This window comes from Pleurodeles waltl, chromosome 4_1 (genome assembly GCF_031143425.1).
Source record: "Pleurodeles waltl isolate 20211129_DDA chromosome 4_1, aPleWal1.hap1.20221129, whole genome shotgun sequence".
NCBI classification, from domain to species: Eukaryota; Metazoa; Chordata; class Amphibia; order Caudata; family Salamandridae; genus Pleurodeles; species Pleurodeles waltl.
Genome location: NC_090442.1, coordinates 588,082,537 through 588,102,236, shown reverse-complemented (window position 1 = coordinate 588,102,236; position 19,700 = coordinate 588,082,537). Strand labels below are relative to the sequence as shown.

Below are 19,700 nucleotides of genomic sequence, written 5' to 3'. Positions count from 1 at the left end.
ACGGGGGCATCTCAGGCAAGCCACTGACTGGGCAAGGGTGAGGGCCGCCTGCTGGTCGTTACTGCAACGGTGGTCGGTTTCTCACGGGCCTGGGGGCTGCGGGTGCATTGCTTCTCCAGGCGTCTGATATCTTCGTCCCGGGCAGTCGCAGTTAGGGGGGTCCTCGGGATTCCCTCTGCAGGCATCGCCGTGGGGTGCAGAGAGGTCAGCCCAGGGTGGACACATCGTCGGAGTCGCCTGGGGGTCCTCTCTGGTTAGTTGGGTTCTCTGGACACGAGCCGGGGGCGTCGGGTGCAGAGTATTTGGACTCACGCTTCTGGAGTGAGGTGAGAGTCCCTTTAAAGTTGGTTTCTTGGTCTTTTCTTTGGGCAGGTCCGCTGTCCACAGGAGGTGGTGCTCGGTGATGCATGCTGTCCCCTGGAGGCATTTCAGGGGTCGCAGGTCCTGCAGGACGCGTTGCTTTTTTTCTTGCAGCTTTTTGAAGCAGGAGTCGGGCTGGTAGGGCTGAGTCAGTTGGTGTCTCCTTCTCTTCTCTGTGGGGTTTTCAGCTCAGCAGTCCTTCTTCTTTCTTGAGGTAATCAGGAAATCTGATGATCTGGGTTTAGGGTCGCCCCTAAATACTAAATTTAGGAATGTGGTAAGGTCAGGGGGCAGTAGACAATAACTACTGTCTCTGAGGGTGGCTACACCCTCCATGTGCCCACTCCCTCTGGGGAGGGTGGCACATCTCCTATCCCTCTTGGTCCTACTCCTCCAAAGCAAGATGGAGGATTTCTCAAGGAGGGGGTCACTTCAGCTCTAGTCACCTTAGGGGTGGGCCTGGCTGGAGGAGTGACTCCTCCTTGTTTTTCTCATTATCCTTCTGGACTTGCCGCCAAAAGCGGGGGCTTGTCCGGGGGGTGGACATCTCCACTGGCCGGGGGCATTGTAACACCAGGCCTGAGCCTCTGAGGCTCACCGCCAGGTGTTGAGGTTCCTGCCGGGGGAGGTGTGAAGCACCTCCACCCAGTGCAGGTTTGGTATCTGGCACCAGAGAGCACAACAGCTCTCACCCCAGGAGGTCAGAAACTCGTCTCTCAGTGGCAGGCTGGCACATACCAGTCAGTCCTGCACTGAAGGATTGGGTGAAATACAGGGGGCAACTCTAAAATGCCCTCTGTATGCATTTTGTAAATATCAGTATGGGTTTATTATTGATACCAAACTTCCCAGAACTCAATGTAGCCATTATGGAACTGTGGAGTTTTTTTGACAAACTCCCAGACCATATTCTTAATATGGCCACTCTGTACTTACAATGTCTAAGAATGGACTTAGACACTGTAGGGGCATATTGCTCATGCAGCTTTGCCCTCACCCATGGTATAGTGTACCCTGCCTTAGGGCTGTAAGGCCTGCTAGAGGGGTGACTTACCTATGCCACAGGCAGTATTTTGTGGGCATGGCACCCTGAGGGGGATGCCGTGTCAACTTTACCTTTTTCTCCCCGCCAACACACATAATCTGCAATGGCAGTGTGCATGTTTTAGGTGAGGGGTCCCTTAGGGTGGCACAACATATGCTGAAGTCCTTTGGGACCTTCCCTGGTCACGGGGCCCTTGGTACCCCTGGTGCCTTTTACAAGGGACTTATCTGTGTGCCAATTGTGGAAACAATGGTACAATTTTAGTGAAAGAACACTGGTGCTGGGGCCTGGTAAGCAGGGTCCCAGCACACTCTGTCAAGTCAGCATCAATATCAGGCAAAAGGTGTTAGGGGTAACTGCAACAAGGAGCCATTTTCCTACAATGAGTCCCTATTGCTGAGCCCAGAATATGTTCAGAGTTCGTTGGCTCTTCTCCGCGACCTGGGCTTTACCATCAATGACTAAAAGTCCCACCTCATTCCTACTAAAGGCTGCCTATATTGTGGCAGTGCTAGCTAGATACAGCCCTTATGAAGGCTTTCTATCCTCCTCAGAGTTTTGCAGATATTTGGTGTAAGGAAATGCCTCCTTGGCATGGTTACCCCCTAACTTTTTGCCTTTGCTGATGCTACGTTATGATTTGAAAGTGTGCTGGGACCCAACTAACCAGGCCCCAGCGCCAGTTTTTCTTTCCCTAAACTGTACCTTAATCTCCACAATTGGCACAACCCTGGCACTCTGGTAAGTCCCTTGTAACTGGTACCAAGGGCCCTGATGCCAGGCAAGGTCTCTAAGGGCTGCAGCATGTCTTATGCCACCCTGGGGACCCCTCACTCAGCACATGCACACTGCCTCTCAGCTTATGTGTGCTTCTGGGGAGAAAATGACTAAGTCGACATGGCACTCCACTCAGAGTGCCAAGCCAACCTCACACTGCCTGTGGCATAGGTAAGTCACCCCTCTAACAGGCCTTCCAGCCCTAAGGCAGGGTGCACTATACCACAGGTGAGGGCTTATGTGCATGAGCACTATGCCCCTACAGTGTCTAAGCAAAACCTTAGACATTGTAAGTGCAGGGTAGCCATAAGAGTATATGGTCTGGGAGTTTGTCAAACACGAACTCCACAGTTCCATAATGGCTACACTGAAAACTGGGAAGTTTGGTATCAAACTTCTCAGCACAATAAATGCACACTGATGCCAGTGTGCAATTTATTGTAACATACACCCAGAGGGCATCTTAGAGATGCCCCCTGAATACCTACCCGACTTCTAGTGTAGGCTGACCAGTTTCTGCCAGCCTGCCACACACCAGACATGTTGCTGGACACATAGGGAGAGTGCCTTTGTCACTCTGTGGCCAGGAACAAAGCCTGTCCTGGGTGGAGGTGCTTCTCACCTCCCCCTGCAGGAACTGTAACACCTGGCGGTGAGCCTCAAAGGCTCACCCCTTTTGTTACAGCGCCCCAGGGCATCCTAGCTAGTGGAGATGCCTGCCCCTCCGGCCACTGCCCCCACTTTTGGCAGCAAGGCTGGAGGAGATAATGAGAAAAACAAGGAGGAGTCACCGACCAGTCAGGACAGCCCCTAAGGTGTCCTGAGCTGAGGTGACCCCGGCCTTTAGAAATCCTCCATCTTGAGTTTGGGGGATTCCCCCAACAGGATTAGGGATGTGCCCCCCCCCCCCCCCCCCACAGGGAGGAGGCACAAAGATGGTGTAGCCACCCTCAATGACAGTAGCCATTGGTTACTGCCCTCCCAAACCTAAACACCCCCCTAAATTCAGTATTTAGGGGCTCCCCAGATCCCAGGAAATCAGATTCCTGCAACCTGAAGAAACAAGAAGGACTGCTGACCTACAAACCTGCAGAGAAGGAGGAAGATGACAACTGCTTTGCTTTCCAGTGATCTCTTAAGCCGCAGAGGACTGCCCTGGACTAAAGGACCAAGAAACTCCTGTGAACAGCGGCCCTGTTCAAAACCAGCTACTGCTTTGCAACAAAATAGCAACTTCCAAAGTCTTCACGTTTCCCACCGGAAGGGTCAGACTTCACACTCTGCACTCAACGCCCCCGGCTCGAGATCCAGAGAACCAACACCTCAGGGAGGACTCCCCGGCGACTGCGAGCCCTTGAGTAACCAGAGACGATCCTCCTGAGCCCCCACAGCGAAGCTTACAGAGAGAATACAGAGGCTCCCCCTGACCGTAAGTGCCTGTAACAAGGGACCCGACTCCTGGAACCAACACTGCACCCGCAGCCCCCAGGACCTGGAGGAACCGAACTTCAATGCAGGAGTGACCCCCAGGCGACCCTCTGCCTAGCCCAGGTGGTGGCTGTCCCGAGAAGCCCGCCCTGTGCCTGCCTGCACCGTTAGAGTGACCCCCGGGTCCCTCCATTGTTTCCTACCTGAAACGCGACACCTGTTTGCACACTGCACCCGGCCGCCCCTGTGCCGCTGTGGGTGTGTTGTGTGTGCCTACTTATGTCCCCCTCTACAAAACCCCCGGGCTGCCCCCAAGGACGCAGGTACTTACCTGCTGGCTGACTGGAACCGGAGCACCCCTGTTCTCCATAGGTGCCCATGTGTTTTGGGCACCTCTTTGACCTCTGCACCTGACTGGCCCTGAGCTGCTGGTGTGGTAATTTTGGGGTTGCCTTGAACCCGCAACGGTGGGCCATATATGCCCCAGAACTGAGACTTGTAAGTGTTTTACTTACCTCCTAATCTAACCTTTACTTACCTCCCCCAGGAACTGTTCATTTTTGCACTGTCCCCGCTTTGAAAATAGCTTATTGCCATTTTTTACAAAGACTGTATTGCTTTCATTCAAAGTTCCCAAAGTATCTAAGTGAAGTATCTTACATTTAAAGTGTTTAATGTAAATCTTGAACCTGTGGTTCTTAAAATAAACTAAGAATATATATTTTTCAATATAAAAACCTATTGGTCTGGAATAAGTCTTTGAGTGTGTGTTCCTCATTTATTGCCTGTGTGTGTACAACAAATGCTTAACACTACCCTCTGATAAGCTTACTGCTCGACCACACTACCACAAAATAGAGCATTAGAATTATCTACTTTTGTCACTACCTTACCTCTAAGGGGAATCCTTGGACTCTGTGCACACTATTTCTTACTTTGAAATAGTACATACAGAGCCAACTTCCACATTTGGGCACTGATTGAAATGCAGATTTTGCTCCTACGAGGCCTTATGGCCTCTTGAATTTTGTTGGTCCCTTACGTCATATTGTGGAGGAAGGCCTTCCAATGGTGTCTCGGGGGACAGTGGTTACAGCATTAAGGAAGCCTCTCAGCTGCTGTTACACATCTTCCAGCTGGCACCTCAAGATCTGCACTGCTGAGGGGTTGCCCTCTCAGCCTCCTGCAACATCAGACAGCTGTGTTAACGGCTGCTTCCTACTGGGCTAGGATGCTCATTTAGGCTGCTGAACAGGATATAAAGGTGCTAGAGTGATGGGTGGTATCTTTCACCGTGAAGGAATTCCTCCTTTCTCTATCGGGGCGTGGGGGGTGTTGGACTGCGCAAATTCTGTCATACATACCACCTTCTGTTATAGCGGCGTCCAGGGCGGGGTAGGGATTGTTGCCTCTGTTGGAGGTGATTCCCATGTTGAAGTGGGTGCAGCGACAGGGAATTTAGTGGGTGGTGTCTCACCTTGCAGATTCTAACAATGTGAGGGTAGGAGCTCTCACGTGCATCTTGCTGGAGAATCACAAGTGAGAGGTGCACTCAGAGGTGACATAGGGGATCTTCACCCGACCGATTTCTTTTCAGGAATATCTTTGACCTGGCCAACAACAAAGTGTCAACAATTTTGCACAATACACGTTTTCTGGAAATAACCCTGGTGGATGCCTTCAGCTGGTCTCGGGGCTTGCTGTTTACATTTCCACCAATGCTGCTCCTTCATAGGACTGCGTGTTGCGGATTCTAATCGCCTCAGACTGGACGAGAAGCTTTTGGTATGCCTACATGTTGTCATTAAGCATTCAGACACCCCTTTTTCCCCAGCAGGCAAACAAAAACTGCTTTCACAAGAGATGGCCAGGTTTGCAAGCTCCATACCCAGATACAGCAGGTGCAGACATAGAACTTGAGCGATGCCAGCTAGACTTCTTTTGCCTTCCTGATGATGGCGCCAACTTCATGCTGGAAGCCTGCCATCAAATCTATTTGCATAGGCCATGGGAGCTGGAAGTGTATAGTGGTGTAAGTCATAAGGGATCAATAGTTCTGAATCTCACTTATTCGATGTCTTGAGTTTTGTAATGTCCAAAGCAAAGTCTGGTGGTGGCTGTGGTTAAAGGCTACCAATCAACTCTGTCTGGGTTTATTTGTCAACCCTAACTGTGTAATTCCACACTAGAGCCGCTTATTCTGAAAAGTGTGCTTTACGTGTTCCCTTCCACTCCTTTTATTGTGCCTCAGTGGGATTTGAACCTTGTTTTGACTTTATTTACAAAATCTTAATTTGAGCTGATGGACAGTTGCATGCTTTAGCTCTAACTTCTAACTATTCTATTGGTGGCAATTACTTCTGCTCTTAGGAATGGAGGAATGCAGTCCCTTTCAGTTAACTCACTCTTCCCATTTTTCTAGCTGATAAGTTGGTTCTTCACACTTGACCCCACTTGTTACCCAAGGGTGATTTCAGCCTTGTATATGACCCATTGTAGCACTCTTCCAATTCCTCTGCTACCAATCAAAGAGGAGAGGTATGGCTACGTTGACTGGATCCCAGTTGTGCGTATCCCACTACATTGATTGACCGAATTCGATTAGTCCGAGTGTGCAAACAGATTTTTGTAAATTTCACTCATGCAAGAAGGGCAGGGTGATGATCAAATACACATTTGGTTTTGCGTCTGTAGAAGGCTGACTCAGTTTATGGTGTACACCTGTGGTGTGGCACCCTATACTGAATCCAGGCAACCTTTAGTGATAGTGTTTTGGTGCCTAGACAACCAAAGCGCTCCAGGGGTAGCTGTGGAGAGTAGCTCAGGCTTATCAAGGCTAGTGTAAAGCACTTGCAATACCACAATAGTCTGTCAGTGATGTTCACACAAGAAAGAACCACACCACATTACAAAAATAAAGTATTCTTTATTTTAACACTAGTACTATCCTAATTTTGGTATATCTCCACTTGGAGTTAGCTACGGACAGAAATTATAGTTAGAAACAAACAGGAAAAGCATAGAAATACATGTGACCCTAAAGGGGCGGGCAAACCATATACTAAGAAAGTGGCATAAGAATGAGGGTGCCCAACTGAGGTTAGTGTGTTAGGATCCCAGGGGCTGGGGGAGAAAGGTACGTAATAGAAATCCCCCAGGTGCCCATGTGCAGAGGTGTTACCTAGCAGGGTGTCCCATAGGCAAGCACAGGACCACTGCAATTGGAATTTTCAGGATTCTGGACCCTTCCCAGAGGACCCCGAGGAAACCAGTAGGCACAAAGAAGGTTTGATAGTGCCCCCACCCATGGATACCCAGGAAAATGTGGAGTACCTACACCTGAGAGCCTGGGGGCATAGGGGTGCAATGGCTTTGGAAACCTTTGTTGGAGTTCAGTGGGAGCCTCGATTGTCCAGCTGCTGTTGCGACCTGTGGACCAGGTCGGTGGAACCCAGGGGCAGATTCTGGACAACCTGAAAAAGAAGAGGATAGTGTCCAGACCACTCAGAGATGTCCAGGCGGTGCAGGGAGGTAATGCTCACCCTTCTTGGGGAGATGTTCCTTCAGGTCGGTGAAGGAAGATGTCCGACTGCGGAGTCCAGGTGATGCAGGAAGGTCTTTGGAGTCGCCCATGAGCTGTCCCACGTCAGTCACCGGATTGCAGAAGGGGTCAGTGGTAGGCAGAACCACCAATAAGCATTGGCAAGAGCAGGAAGAAGCTGTAGGGAAGTTTGCAGGATTTTGAGGACCAGCAAGGTCCTAGTGACTCGATCTTTGGAGGGGAGTCAGCGCTGGCCTTAAGCAAGCAGGAGAGCTGCAGGAATTTTTGGAGCTCTCACGAGGACCCACTGACAGCATGCACTGGTAGACCTCAGCAGCACAACACAGAAGGAGTCGCATGCCACTGGAGTTGCAGGGTGGATGCTGTTCTAGGAGTTGCAGAGTGCTGGAAGTTGGGGCTTATTGGAGCTCGAAAGTCTTCTGGAAGGAGAGTCAAGAAGCCTTGGTAACAGCAATAGAGGCGGTGCACATGGGTTCCGTCTCAGTGGCAGAGCCTTTCGATGTCCGTGGGACAGCAGGATCCACCAGCCAGTCATTGTCGTTTAGGTGCCTGTGGATGCAGGGGAGTGACTCCTTCTCTCTAAGGAAGATTCCTTCTTGCTTCCTGGTGCTAACAGAGTCCATGTGACCCACGAAGATGCACAGCCACAGATGTTGCAGAACTCTTGCAGGAGATGGAGAAACAATGTTGCTGTGGGAGCCCTCCCAACTGGATACAGTCTTGTTTCAGTTCGTAAGGTAGACCAGCAGTGGTTCTGTAGGCCAGGTTGCAGAAGAGTCTTGCAGAGAGTTCCCTGTAGCGTCCTGCTCAGCAAATATAGGGACACACCCTCAGGGTGGGCCCTTAAGTAACCCTAAGAGGGGGTTGGACACTGTCTGCAGTGACCTACCTATCAGAGTGGTCAGGGACGTCACCCACCTTGCCTAACCAGTCAGATGCTCCCAGGGGACTCTGCACATCTTATTTCCAAGATGGCAGAATCAAGTGGCCACCTGGCAGAGCTCTGTGCACCTCCTTAGAGAAGGAGCTGGACAGGGTGTTGGTCACTCCCCTGTCCTTTGTGTGGTTTCACGCCAGAGCGGGACCAGGGGTTCCTGTACTGTTGCAAACCGGTTTATGCAAGGAGGGAACCAAATGTGCACTTCAAAGCAGTCTGGTAGTACTCCGAGGCACCCCAGCTCAGAGACACCCACTTCAAAGGGAGAGGTATCATACTTCTTCCCTACAGGAAATCCTTTGTTATGCCTTCTTCGGCTCGAGTTAGGCAGGAGGGCAGAACACTATATAGGGTCGGCAGCAGCACAGGCTGGCATGCAGATGCTGCAAGGTTGTACAGACAGATCTGGGAAATCCTCTAAGGACCCCCCAGAGTACACGGTATAATTCAACTAACACTTTGCATGATTCCAACATGTTTGATACCAAACATGCTTAGGTTCGGTGAAGCCATTATGTAGGCCAGTACTGACCAGTGCCCACTACATGCCATGAAACGGCTTCCCGCACTTACAGAGCCCAGGGAATGGAGTCTGGGGTTTGTAGGGGCACCATAGCTCATGCAGGGGTCCCTCACCCTCTGGACCATGCATCCTACCTTGGGCTGAAGTGACTACCAGATGGGTGGCTTACAGTGTCCAAGTGCAGTGACCAAGATATAAGGTAAGCCTTATATCTAAAGTGAAACGTCCAGGTACTGTTTCACGCAGGCTGCAATGGGCTTCCATGGGTGGTATAATACATGCTGCAGCCTATGGGAGACCCCTGGTGTACCAATGCCCTGGGTACCTAAGTGCCATACACTAGGGACTTACATGGGTACACCAGTATGCCAATTGTGGGGTGTACACATTACCATACAACCACATTTAGAGGAGAGAGCACTGACAATGGGGTCCTGGTTAGCAGGATCCCAGTGTACTATAGTTTAAACACACTGACCTCAGGCAAAAAGAGGGGGTAACTATGCTAGAAAGATGCTACTTTCCTACAGGGTCTGTATCAAATATGTGTATGCCTTACCTACGAAAGAACCTCCAGAAGGTATTCGTTCTCATTTCACTGACCTTTGGCTGCTTCCACAGATCATTCCAAAGGCCTTCCCATTTCTGACAACTCCTGGACAGCGATGTCATCATCCTTGCATACTTTTTCAAAGCACTACTGCCTCACTGTCCTGGGCATGCATGGGAAGGTACTTGATTTACTTCATAACTGTCACTGCTTAGTCCCATCTCTCAGGGACGTACTGCTTTGTGGCTCATTTATTACGTGAGGAGTCTGCAGAAATATGTATCCATCAGAAGAAAAAGTTACTTGCCTTCATTAAGTGTATTTCTTGTTGCTAGATAATCTTACTGCAGATTCGTCCATAGCTTGTGCTGTAATAAATAAGAACCCAAGCTATGCAAATGTGTTAGGTGCTTTATTGTTTGCTCTTGTGTCTCTGTCGGTTCCTCTCTGTATACCTCAGTGTTACCGGAAATAAATTCAGGCACTGATGTCAGCATGCCATTTGATGTGTAATGTACCACGGTGACATCATGGGCAGATGCAGCTTGTGTGACATCAATGGGCGGCACTAGAAAGTAGCTTCTGGGAAGAAAGGTTTCCAGACTGTGAAGGTGTATTCATAAGGAGAGGAATCTGCTAGGAGATTGTGTTCACCAAAAAGTTATATTTACTGTATTTCAATGTCCTTCTACCACATCGTACTGTAAACAGAGCAGATAACCACTGTCACTAATAATTGATTTACTAAGAAACATGGCCTACTTTATCTTTCTGTTCTGTTTAACTTTATCTTTCTATACTGTTGTCATTCTTCTATTGCTCAAAATATACAGTGAACAGCAAAGCATAATATATTTGAATGTTAGACTTTATTGCATTTCCACTTCTTGTAGCAAAAGATTAAAAAATAACTTTGTTCATCGATTCCATATATGTTCACACACAGTTGTTTTTCCTTCTACCCTTGTTTAGGAATTTGAGCTTCTTTATTTCTCACTCAGTAGTGCCAGGATTTTCTTTAGAGCAGACAAAACCGCTGCAGAAGAGAACCAAGAAAAGAAAGAAGGTTGGTTGATTTAAGCAATTATCTTAATTGGTAACTGTAAAGGCAAAGCACTGTCCCTTTTAATTATCGTCTGTTTCAAACGTCTTTGGTTCTAGACAAAAAATCTGAGCTTGTAGAAATATAGCTTGAACAGCACAGAAAATGGTCCTTCAACTGTTTCTATTAATTTAAATAAAATATCTACACAGTGTTACTGGAACCACTTCTTCCTGTTTTGTTTCCTGGGGTGGTTGGGTAAGGAAACATTTATTCTTCACATTTTCTTTTTAGAGTGCAAGGAGTGTACGGTGCCCTATGTCATCACCGACCAGCCCTGAATTTGAAAGTGCTGTCTTAACCACCCATCCAACACAGCGCCATTGCATGTATTTTAAAATCATTTGAGCAAAGGTGGTAAATGTGTTCACCACCCTTTATTATCCTGGTAGGGAGGTGCATTATTAGCCTCTCCCACATTCATACTTCAGGTTCTTCAAAAAAGAATCAGCAGCCCAATAAGTCCTTTTTTAAGTTTCAGAGTGGAACTTCTTGTTCTTCACATTTATCATCCCCTGGGTCCAGGAAGCAATGCCGTCAGATGCTCCATTAGCCTCAAGTTAATTGAAACTCAGTTTGTCCCACCGCAGACAAGGTGACCTTTTCTACCTTCCTCTCTATAGTGACTTTTGGCAAATACATTACTATATGTTCCTGCAATAGCTAAATAACCGAATTAGATAGAAATACTGAATATAAAAATGCATAGTGTGATTTATTTTTCTAAAAAATTGAATAATGCTCTCTACCATGGAGTTACTGAATACAATTTTGCTTCAGGAAGTGATGGCACAGAGCCATTGTAGGTGCTACCCGAGCATGATTATGTCAGTTCCTTCTTTTCCTTGCCCTTCAACACATATTTCTGTTCTGCTCTCAACTTTGACGGCTTTCACTGACGCCAAAGTTACAAAAAAGATAGTGCACCAGGTAAATATCCCCTCCGAAAACCACAGGGTTTAAGCCATGTCATGACTAGAGAAATCCGATGTAGCTCATGGATCCACATGATGTCTGCCTGTGTTGTCTAGAGTCTCAACATGAGTTAAAGTAATTGGAACAAATGCTCCCTCAAAGTGATCAGGGAGTGAAGCAATGTGTCCTTAAACACAGAAAGCAACGTAGGACATGCTAGAAACAACGGACTTGCTCCTGCTGCAAGTTGCATGTCTGCTTCAGCTCCAAAGTACCATATTCCAGGCAGTCGAGAACGAAGTTGAGGAATAATTCGCTTCACAAGCACCAGAGGTCCAAGTGGGACTCATTCCCTGTCTTGCCATTCCTACTCCTGGGAGAAGTCCAAGGACCCTTCTCTACTGCCTTCATGTCACTCTGAGGCTGGTCCCTGTGAGCCCTCACTTTTCTATGCCTTTGTCAAACCTACAGCCATATGAGGCCTTTAGGAAGGCCAGGCCACAACCAATCAGGGCTATGCTGGCTCTCTGTGGAGTGCAGAGACCTGGAGGTGCAGGACCTAGAGTCTGCCTCATACCAGCAGGTCCAACCCCGGTGCAGATTGACCCTGTAGGACCTCCACTTGGTTCCCTCCTCCCGTGTTCATGGACTCCTGCTTTGGCTTCAACACTTGCATAGATTCCGAAGCCCATTTCCAATTTGAAAAGCTGTTATCGGCTTGTGTCGCTATGAGATTATCAAAGCGTAGACTCCAGCTTTAGATGACCTCCAACCTCTTCCGTGAAGCAAGTACTATTTTAGCCTGGAGGCCTTGTTGGGTGGGATCCTGATAGTGTTCAAGGGCTCTGAAATTTGATTATGAGGAGGCAGACAATTTGCTTTTCCCTCATTACACAGATGATGGCCATTCATAGATCTACTGAGTGCTTGTGGCTTGAATTCCTCCTGTAAGACGAATATAGATGCTACAACAGGACCACCCACTGAGAAGTGTGCCTCATATTCTATTGTAATCTGCAGAGCAGCAGATCTGTTGGACCTACAGTTACCTACCTCAGAGAGTCAATTAAATCTTTACATGCACAGAAAAAGATAATATCTGATAGAGGCTTGTAGTTACAGATTCCTTACCTTAGAATTTTCCCTCAAGCGTCAGACTGGATCCAGAGCTTTTTTTCGAGCTATACCCTTGGTCGTCGGTAGGTGGCGTCGGTCGACTCCTCAGGCTTCTTTGGAGTCATAGTCGTGATGACGTCAGGAGTAGTACATAGACGCTGCCTCAGCACAGTGACATCAGTTCTTTTCTTTCTGCGCCGATCCGGAGAGAGCTACCCTGGTCTCTTTTTGACTGAGTTTGACCGTTTTGTCAAGTTTTTTTGTGAGTTTTGGTGTGTCAAGATATCCCCGAAAACCGGTTTCAAGCTATGCGAACACTGTCACGGCATGATGTCAGTGACGGATCTGCTTCGGGTCTGTTTGTGGTGCTTGGAGCGTGACCACGACCCGATGTCGTGCTCCAAGTGCCAGGCATGCACCCGAAGGCCTTGTGGGAGCGGTCCCTCAAGCTCATGGCGGCCCTGCGCTTGACTTCGCGTAGGTCCCGGTCTCGCTCGAGGGGAAGGTCTCAAGACCGCGTGCAGAGCTACCACCATTTTTCTTCCTCCAAGTCTTCGGACACAGGTAAGAAGAAGTCGTCAAAGCGGTCCCGTCACCCTTCGACTTCACCCTGTCGCGTCAGCGCTCGAGCCCTCTGCCTTTGGAGCCTGCTTCTGGGTCTGACCCTGATACGGCACCTTCGGGCCCAAGGGGTTCGGACAGGATGCCTTTGGGCTCCGAGCCGGTGGCTTCGGCTCCAGCCACCGAGGTCCCCTCCGGATCTGCTTGCGGATCCACACGACGCTGGACATACCACTGAAACCTTCCTCGGCACCGGTTCGATTCTCGATGCTCCAGACTTCAGTGGTGCCCACCATTGATGTTGATCCGATCCTCATCCCTGACGACTCGGAGTCCAAATGGCATCGCCCGACGCTGCCTCTGTGTTCGATGGGGCCTACTCACCCCAGGTCAGATTTGGTCCCTTTTCCTTATGGGTACGAATTTGGGGAAGGATTGGAGGGGTCCCTGGACCATTATGAATTCCAGGATGACCCTACTTTGGACTGGGCGCAGGAGTTGGGCGAGGCCAGTGGCCTGGACACTTTTCCAGACGCTGGCATGCTGTCTCCTCCTCCTGTGGCAATGGCGGAGGGTGCAACCTATTCTATGGTGGTCAGTAGGGCGGCTGAGGTCCTTAGCCTTGAGCTGCCTACTGTACAGGTCAGGTCAAAGCTCGGGACAGGGGTGCTTCAGCCAGGGGCTTCCACATCTGAGCCTCTACTACCATTCAGTGAGGCCCTCACCAATGTCGCCTTGGATACTTGGTCCAGACCCAACACAGTGGCTCTTGTGAACAGGACTATCGCATGCCGCCATCAGCCTGCCCCGAACAACCCTAAATTCCTGTCCCAACACCCCATGCCTGAGAGTCTGGTCATCCAGGCTTTCTCTTCCTCAGACGCATTCCCTTCCGCACCCCTGGATAGGGAATCAAAAAGGATGGAAAAATTTGGGAAGAAGATGTTTTCTTCCTCCAGTCTCGCACTGTAGTCCGTGAACACCACATGCCTTTTGGCCCGCTGTACCCACTCTCTGTGGGATACGGTCGCGCAAGTTCTGCCGCAGATACCAGAGGAGGCCCGTGCCATCGTCTCCCAAGCTGTCACCGATGGGAGAGATGCTGCAAAGTTGACGATCCGATGTAGACTGATACGACCGACTCTCTGGGCAGATCGGTTGCTACATCGGTGGCCTTGAGACGCTACACCTGGTTGCGTACTTAGGGTTTTTCGGGGGATGTCCAACAGTCTCTCATGGACATGCCCTTTGATGGCTCCCATCTCTTTGGAGACAGCTCTGTCCCTTGGCCTTTCCGCTGCCCCTCGCCCCCAACAGTCCACCTTTCGTGGCCACGGAAGTTGCTCCCTGTCGCATCCCCAACCCAGTCCCTGTGCCACCCATGCTGTTCAGCCGCTGCATTGCTGGAGGCACGGAATCCCACTTGGGCGTGGGACAGGGAACCAGATCTCTGCCCAGTCCACTCCTGCCCTGCTGCAGCCTCCAAACCCTCCTAGTCTGTCCGCTCACTCCGATCCAGTTGGCGGCAGGATTCACCATCACCTGCCCCACTGGGAATCGATCACTACGGACAGATGGGTTTTGAAGATAGTTTGAATGGGCTATTCCCTACTCTTCGAATTTACCCCACCAGCCATGCTTCCATCAGTCAGCCATCTTCCGGAGGATCATTTGGCACTTCTCCACCAGGAAGTCAAGGCTCTCTTGGCCAAGGGAGCCATAGAGAAGGTCCCTGTACCAGAAGTAGGTTGTGGTTGTTATTCCGGCTACTTTCTGGTGCCGAAAAAGGACAAGGCCTTACATCCTATCCTAGACCTTTGGGACCTCAATTCCTTCCTAAGGAGAAGAAATTCAAAATGCTCATACTGGCTCAGGTCCTGTCTGCCTTAGACCCAGGAGACTGGATGGTAGCGTTGGACTTGCAGGATGCTTATTTCTACATTCCCATCCTGCCTGCCCAGACTTTACTTGCGATTCGTGGTAGGTCACAAGCACTATCAGTTTACCGTGCTCCCTTTCGGCCTTACCAACGCCCCTCGGGTGTTCATGAAAGTGATGGCGGTGGTTGCAGCTCTTCTGAGCAGGTTAGGGGTCTCAGTCTTCCCCTAACTCGACAGCTGGCTGTTGAAGGCGGACTCGCCCCAGAAAGTCATCTCCCACCTTCAGACTACGGCGAGCTGGGGTTCACTATCAACATGCTGAAGTCACACCTGACTTCCTCTCAGACGCTCCCTTTCATCTGAGCTGTTCTGGACACAGTGCAGTTTCTGACTTATCCTCCCAAAATGCGAGTCCAAGATATTCAGGCTGTGATTCTGATCTTTAAGCCTCTGTCTTGGGTTTCGGTGAGACTGCCTCTGAGGCTGCTGGGCCTCATGGTCTCCTGCATCCTGCTATTAACACATGCCAGATGGCATATGCGGACTCTACAGTGGGACTTGAAGTTCCAGTGGGCTCAGCATCAGGGAAATCTCTCGAACATGGTCCAGATCTCGGAGGGAACTGCTAAAGACCTGCAGTGGTGGCTTTTGAATCCGCATTGGGCACACGGCAGATCCCTCTCTCTTCCCCAGTCAGATCTATCCATAGCGACAGATGTGTCATTTCTGGGTTGGGGCGGCCACATGGGAGAGGTGGAGATCAGAGGCTTCTGGTCTCCAGCGGAGTCTGGGCTCCATATCAATCTTCTGGAGCTCCAGGCGATCAGGTTTGTGTTGACAGCATTTCTTCCCTCTCTCAAAGGGAAAGTAGTGCAAGAGTTCACCGACAACACTTCTGCCATGTGGTACTGCAACAAACAGGGTGGGGTAGGGTCCTTGACCCTTTGTCAGGAGGCACTACGCCTCTGGACATGGCTGGTACATCAAGGCATTACCCTGGTGGTTCAACATCTGGCAGGCTCTCTGAATGCCAGAGCAGATGAACTCAGCCGTTGATGTACAGCCGATCACGAATGGTGTCTCCATCTGGAGGTGGCGCAAGGTCTCTTTCAGCAGTGGAGAGGGCCTTGGTTAGATCTGTTCGCCTCTGCAGAGAACGCACAATGTCAGCTGTTTTGAGCATTGGAGTTTCCGAGGCGGCACTTGCTCGGAGACGCTTTTCCTCTCAGGTGGAATTCCGGCCTACCTTACGCCTTTCTGCTTATACCACTTCTTCCCAGAGTTCTCAAGAAGATCAGGAACGACCGGGCCCGAGTTATCTTGTTGGCTCCGAACTGGGCACGGAGAGTATGGTATCCAGAGCTATAGAGCATGGCCACCGATCCTCCACTCAGACCGCCTCTTCAGGCGGATCTTCTGTTGCAGCAACAGGGGACAGTTCTCCACCCGAACCTGTCCAATCTCTGCCTTTATACCTGGAGATTGAGCGGCGGCAGTTGATGACTTTTGATCTTCCACCCAAAGTCTGTGATGTTATCTTGGCAGCCAGGCGTCCCTCCACCAAAACGGTACTCGCCTGTCATTGGCATAAATTTGTAGCATGGTGTACCAACAAATCTATTGGTCCCCTCTCTGCTCCTCTATCTGAGGATCTTTTGTTCATTCTTTCTTTGGCCTGGCAGGGCTCTGCTTTGGGCACCCTTAAAGGGTATTTATCGGCCACTTCAGCTTTTCTTAGGCTACCTGATCAGTCCTCACTCTTTAAATCTCTTATTATCAATCGATTCCTTAAAGCTCTCACCCATTTATTTCCTCCCACTCCATTTATCATGTCTCAGTGGGACCTCAATCTTGTCCTTACTTACTTAATGTGTACTCCCTGTGAGCCAATGCACAATTGCCCTTTACGGTGCCTCACTTTCTAAACTGTCTTTCTTGTTTTGTTACCATCACTTCTGCTCGCAGAGTGAGTGAGCTTCATGCGCTTTCTTCAAAGCCTCCATTCTTGTCTGTGCACCCTGACAAAGTGGTATTGCGCACTGAGGCTTCCTTCCTTCCCAAGGTTGTTACGCCTTTTCATGTAGGCCAGTACATCACCTTGCCTACTTTTTACGCACCCCCACATCCTTCTCATGAGGAGGAGAGACTAAACCGTCTGGGCCCAGAAAGAGCATTGGCGTTCTATCTAAATCGTACTAAAGATTTCCGGGTGTATGATCAACTTTTTGTCGGGTATGTGGGTGCGAAGAAAGGGAAGGCAGTGCAAAAACGTACCATCTCTCGAGGGGTGGTACTTTGCATCAAGATGTGCTACTCTTTGGCCAAGAAGCAACTCCCTGAGGGCTTCCGCACTCATTCCACCAGAGCAACTGCTGCTTCCACTGCATTAGCATGCAGAGTTCCTATCCTGGATATCTGCCAGGCAGCTACATGGGCATCCCTACACACGTTTGCTAAACACTACTGCCTGGACAGTCAGGTCCGTTGGGATGGCTGCTTTGGTCGTTCGGTCCTGCAGGACTTTCTAGTATGGTCAGGTCTGACACCTGGGGGGGAAATTCTAAGGTAAGGAATCTGCAACTAGAATATGTCTCTACCAGATATTTCGTTACGGAAGGTAAGTAATTTGTACATTCGACATGCGGTACGTGTTTTAAAAAACATTTTCAAGTGTATGCCTAAATTATATTATTAAAATTGGCCTACTATCACCCTCCAAAAGACACGTACTGTTCAGTGTCATAAAGTGCAAATGTTGATAAAGTGTGTTGCAAGTGCCAGATCTAGAGCCAGAAGAGGGTACTTTATGGAATCAAAAAACAGAATGTTAGACAATAATCGTGCATCCTTCTGATTGTTCATAGTTCTTACATCGTGCCAGTGCTTACTTGGGTTAAAAAAAAGAAAAACTCAAGTCCTTTATTCTGGTTTCACGTATAGCCATAAACCTCACAAACAATATATTTAAGCAAATATTTTCTGGGATTAGTGCTGTAGTAAGGTCTCATCGACAGGTTTGGACAATCGCTTGATTAAATAACTTCTGTAACGTGGTTCTACATGTGGTTAACATGACTGGACAGATACAAAGTATATTTATCATAGACTCTTTTGCAGAACCACAAAATCTGCACACAGTGGCTCCAGAGGTTTCTAGCTAAACAGGCATTTTAAGTCCAGTATTGGTTGAACATCAAAACAGTAACGCAAAAACCTGTGTTTAATGTGTTTTAAATAAACTATATCAGGGTAATATTGAGGTTTCAAACCTCTGTAACTGTACTAACTGTACATAAATTGCCAGATGTGGGCGTGCTTTACAAGAGTAGCTTCTACTGTCTTCATACACCAGTCTTTTGAACTTGCTAGCTGGCATTGAGGTTGTCCAGAAGTCACCAACTTGCAGTGACTGTAGTTATTCGTTCATAAAATGTCTGAAGGGTGACTCAGAGCAGGGAGTGCTAATTTATAGCCAGGTGTGGTCCACAGAACTGGATTCACCAATCTGAGTCTGAGGCACATCTTTAGAAAGGAGCACATTGTGACCCAGGTTTGTTTTGTTTTGTTAAATCAAACTCAAGCCGCATTTAGGGCTAAGAGGTGTATTTTGGTAACTTGAATACTGTTTTGTAGGCCTTTGCCATTAACGTATCCAAAAGCTTATCTACCTCTCCTCTTGTTATCTCACAGTTGTACATGATGGTCGGGAGTAACTTCGCCGTCATTACTTCAATTAGGGGACCAAGTATTCCACCACGTTAGGCTCTGGACAACATTTAAAATCATGAGGTTGAGGCTGGCTTCCATTTCATCACCTTTGAGGTGCAAGGTGCGCTGAAGAGTAAATTATCACACCAAAATATTTATACTGAATTTCAGTTGATGTACCGAGAACAAGGGTTTTTTGTTTTCTTACTGATTTTCATTACCTTGATTTTTAGCAAGTTGATCTACAATCTCTTTTGCAGAGCAAAGAGGTAGAACACATCAAGGAGTCTCTGTAGACCAACATTTGTCTTGCTCATTAGAACCAATTATCGGCTTATGGTATGTTTGAAAATAAGAAATCCCCGGATTTAGGTGGCTGTGCGTTTACTATATCTAACTCTTTTGACAGGTCTGAAATGCATAGGTTGAAAAGCCAGGGGCTTATGCCCTCCCGGATTGATTATGCTAACTCAGTTTACCTGGAAAGTCCTTTGTATGTAATCGAGCACTTACAAATCATTCAGAATGCTGCTGCTCAATGTATCCTAAAGATCCCGAAGTCTCAGTGGGTCACTGCATCCTTGGCAGGGCTGCTGGGCCTCAAAAGAGTCAAATTTATAAGTCTCTATATGGTCCATCTGGTGATACACAATTAAAGTTCATTTTTAATACAGCAGTTAATTGCCCCCTACAGACCTAAAAGACTACTATGCTCGTCCAATCAGACTCCTTACTGTACCTAAGATCAAGAGAGCAAGAAGTTGAGGCCGCAGGTTTGCCTTCCTGGCTCCAAAGCTTTGGAATTATCTTCCTCCATCATTGAGACTGATTAAAGAAGAATCCAAGTTCAGAAAATTACTTAAAACACATCTCTTTGAATGACCTGCTTTCAGCTCAGCCACTGTGTGATAGACTGTAATGGCTGGGAGCCCCATTGGGTAGCCATGCCCTCTATAAATCCCTAGTATAGCAAATTGCTTAGCATCAAGAATTGACCTTTTCTACAGATCTGAGGATATGCAAATTTTACACAAGAGCTTATTCCCAACTCCTACTTTGACTTGTAAACATGTGTATAAAAGCTGTATAGCTCTGAGCAGTTTGATTGGTATCCCATAGGTGGTTAATTTCTACCACTGAAGTTCCAGAGGTACACAGTCAAACACTACCTTAATGTCAACAAAGCATGTAAACAAAGCTGTTTTTGCATTAAAAGTGTTTTCTTTGCGTAGGGCT

The 19,700-nt window shown here is 48.5% G+C and overlaps 1 protein-coding gene across 1 annotated transcript in view; it reads left to right on the top strand.

Moving 5' to 3' along the window:
* WASHC4 (WASH complex subunit 4) overlaps positions 1 to 19,700 on the top strand; it is a 923,504-nt gene that overhangs the window by 812,499 nt on the left and 91,305 nt on the right. Inside the window, exon 32 of the mRNA XM_069228973.1 lies at positions 10,155 to 10,248. Coding sequence (XP_069085074.1) covers positions 10,155 to 10,248 — 94 coding nt within the window. The remainder of the gene's footprint in view (positions 1 to 10,154; positions 10,249 to 19,700) is intronic.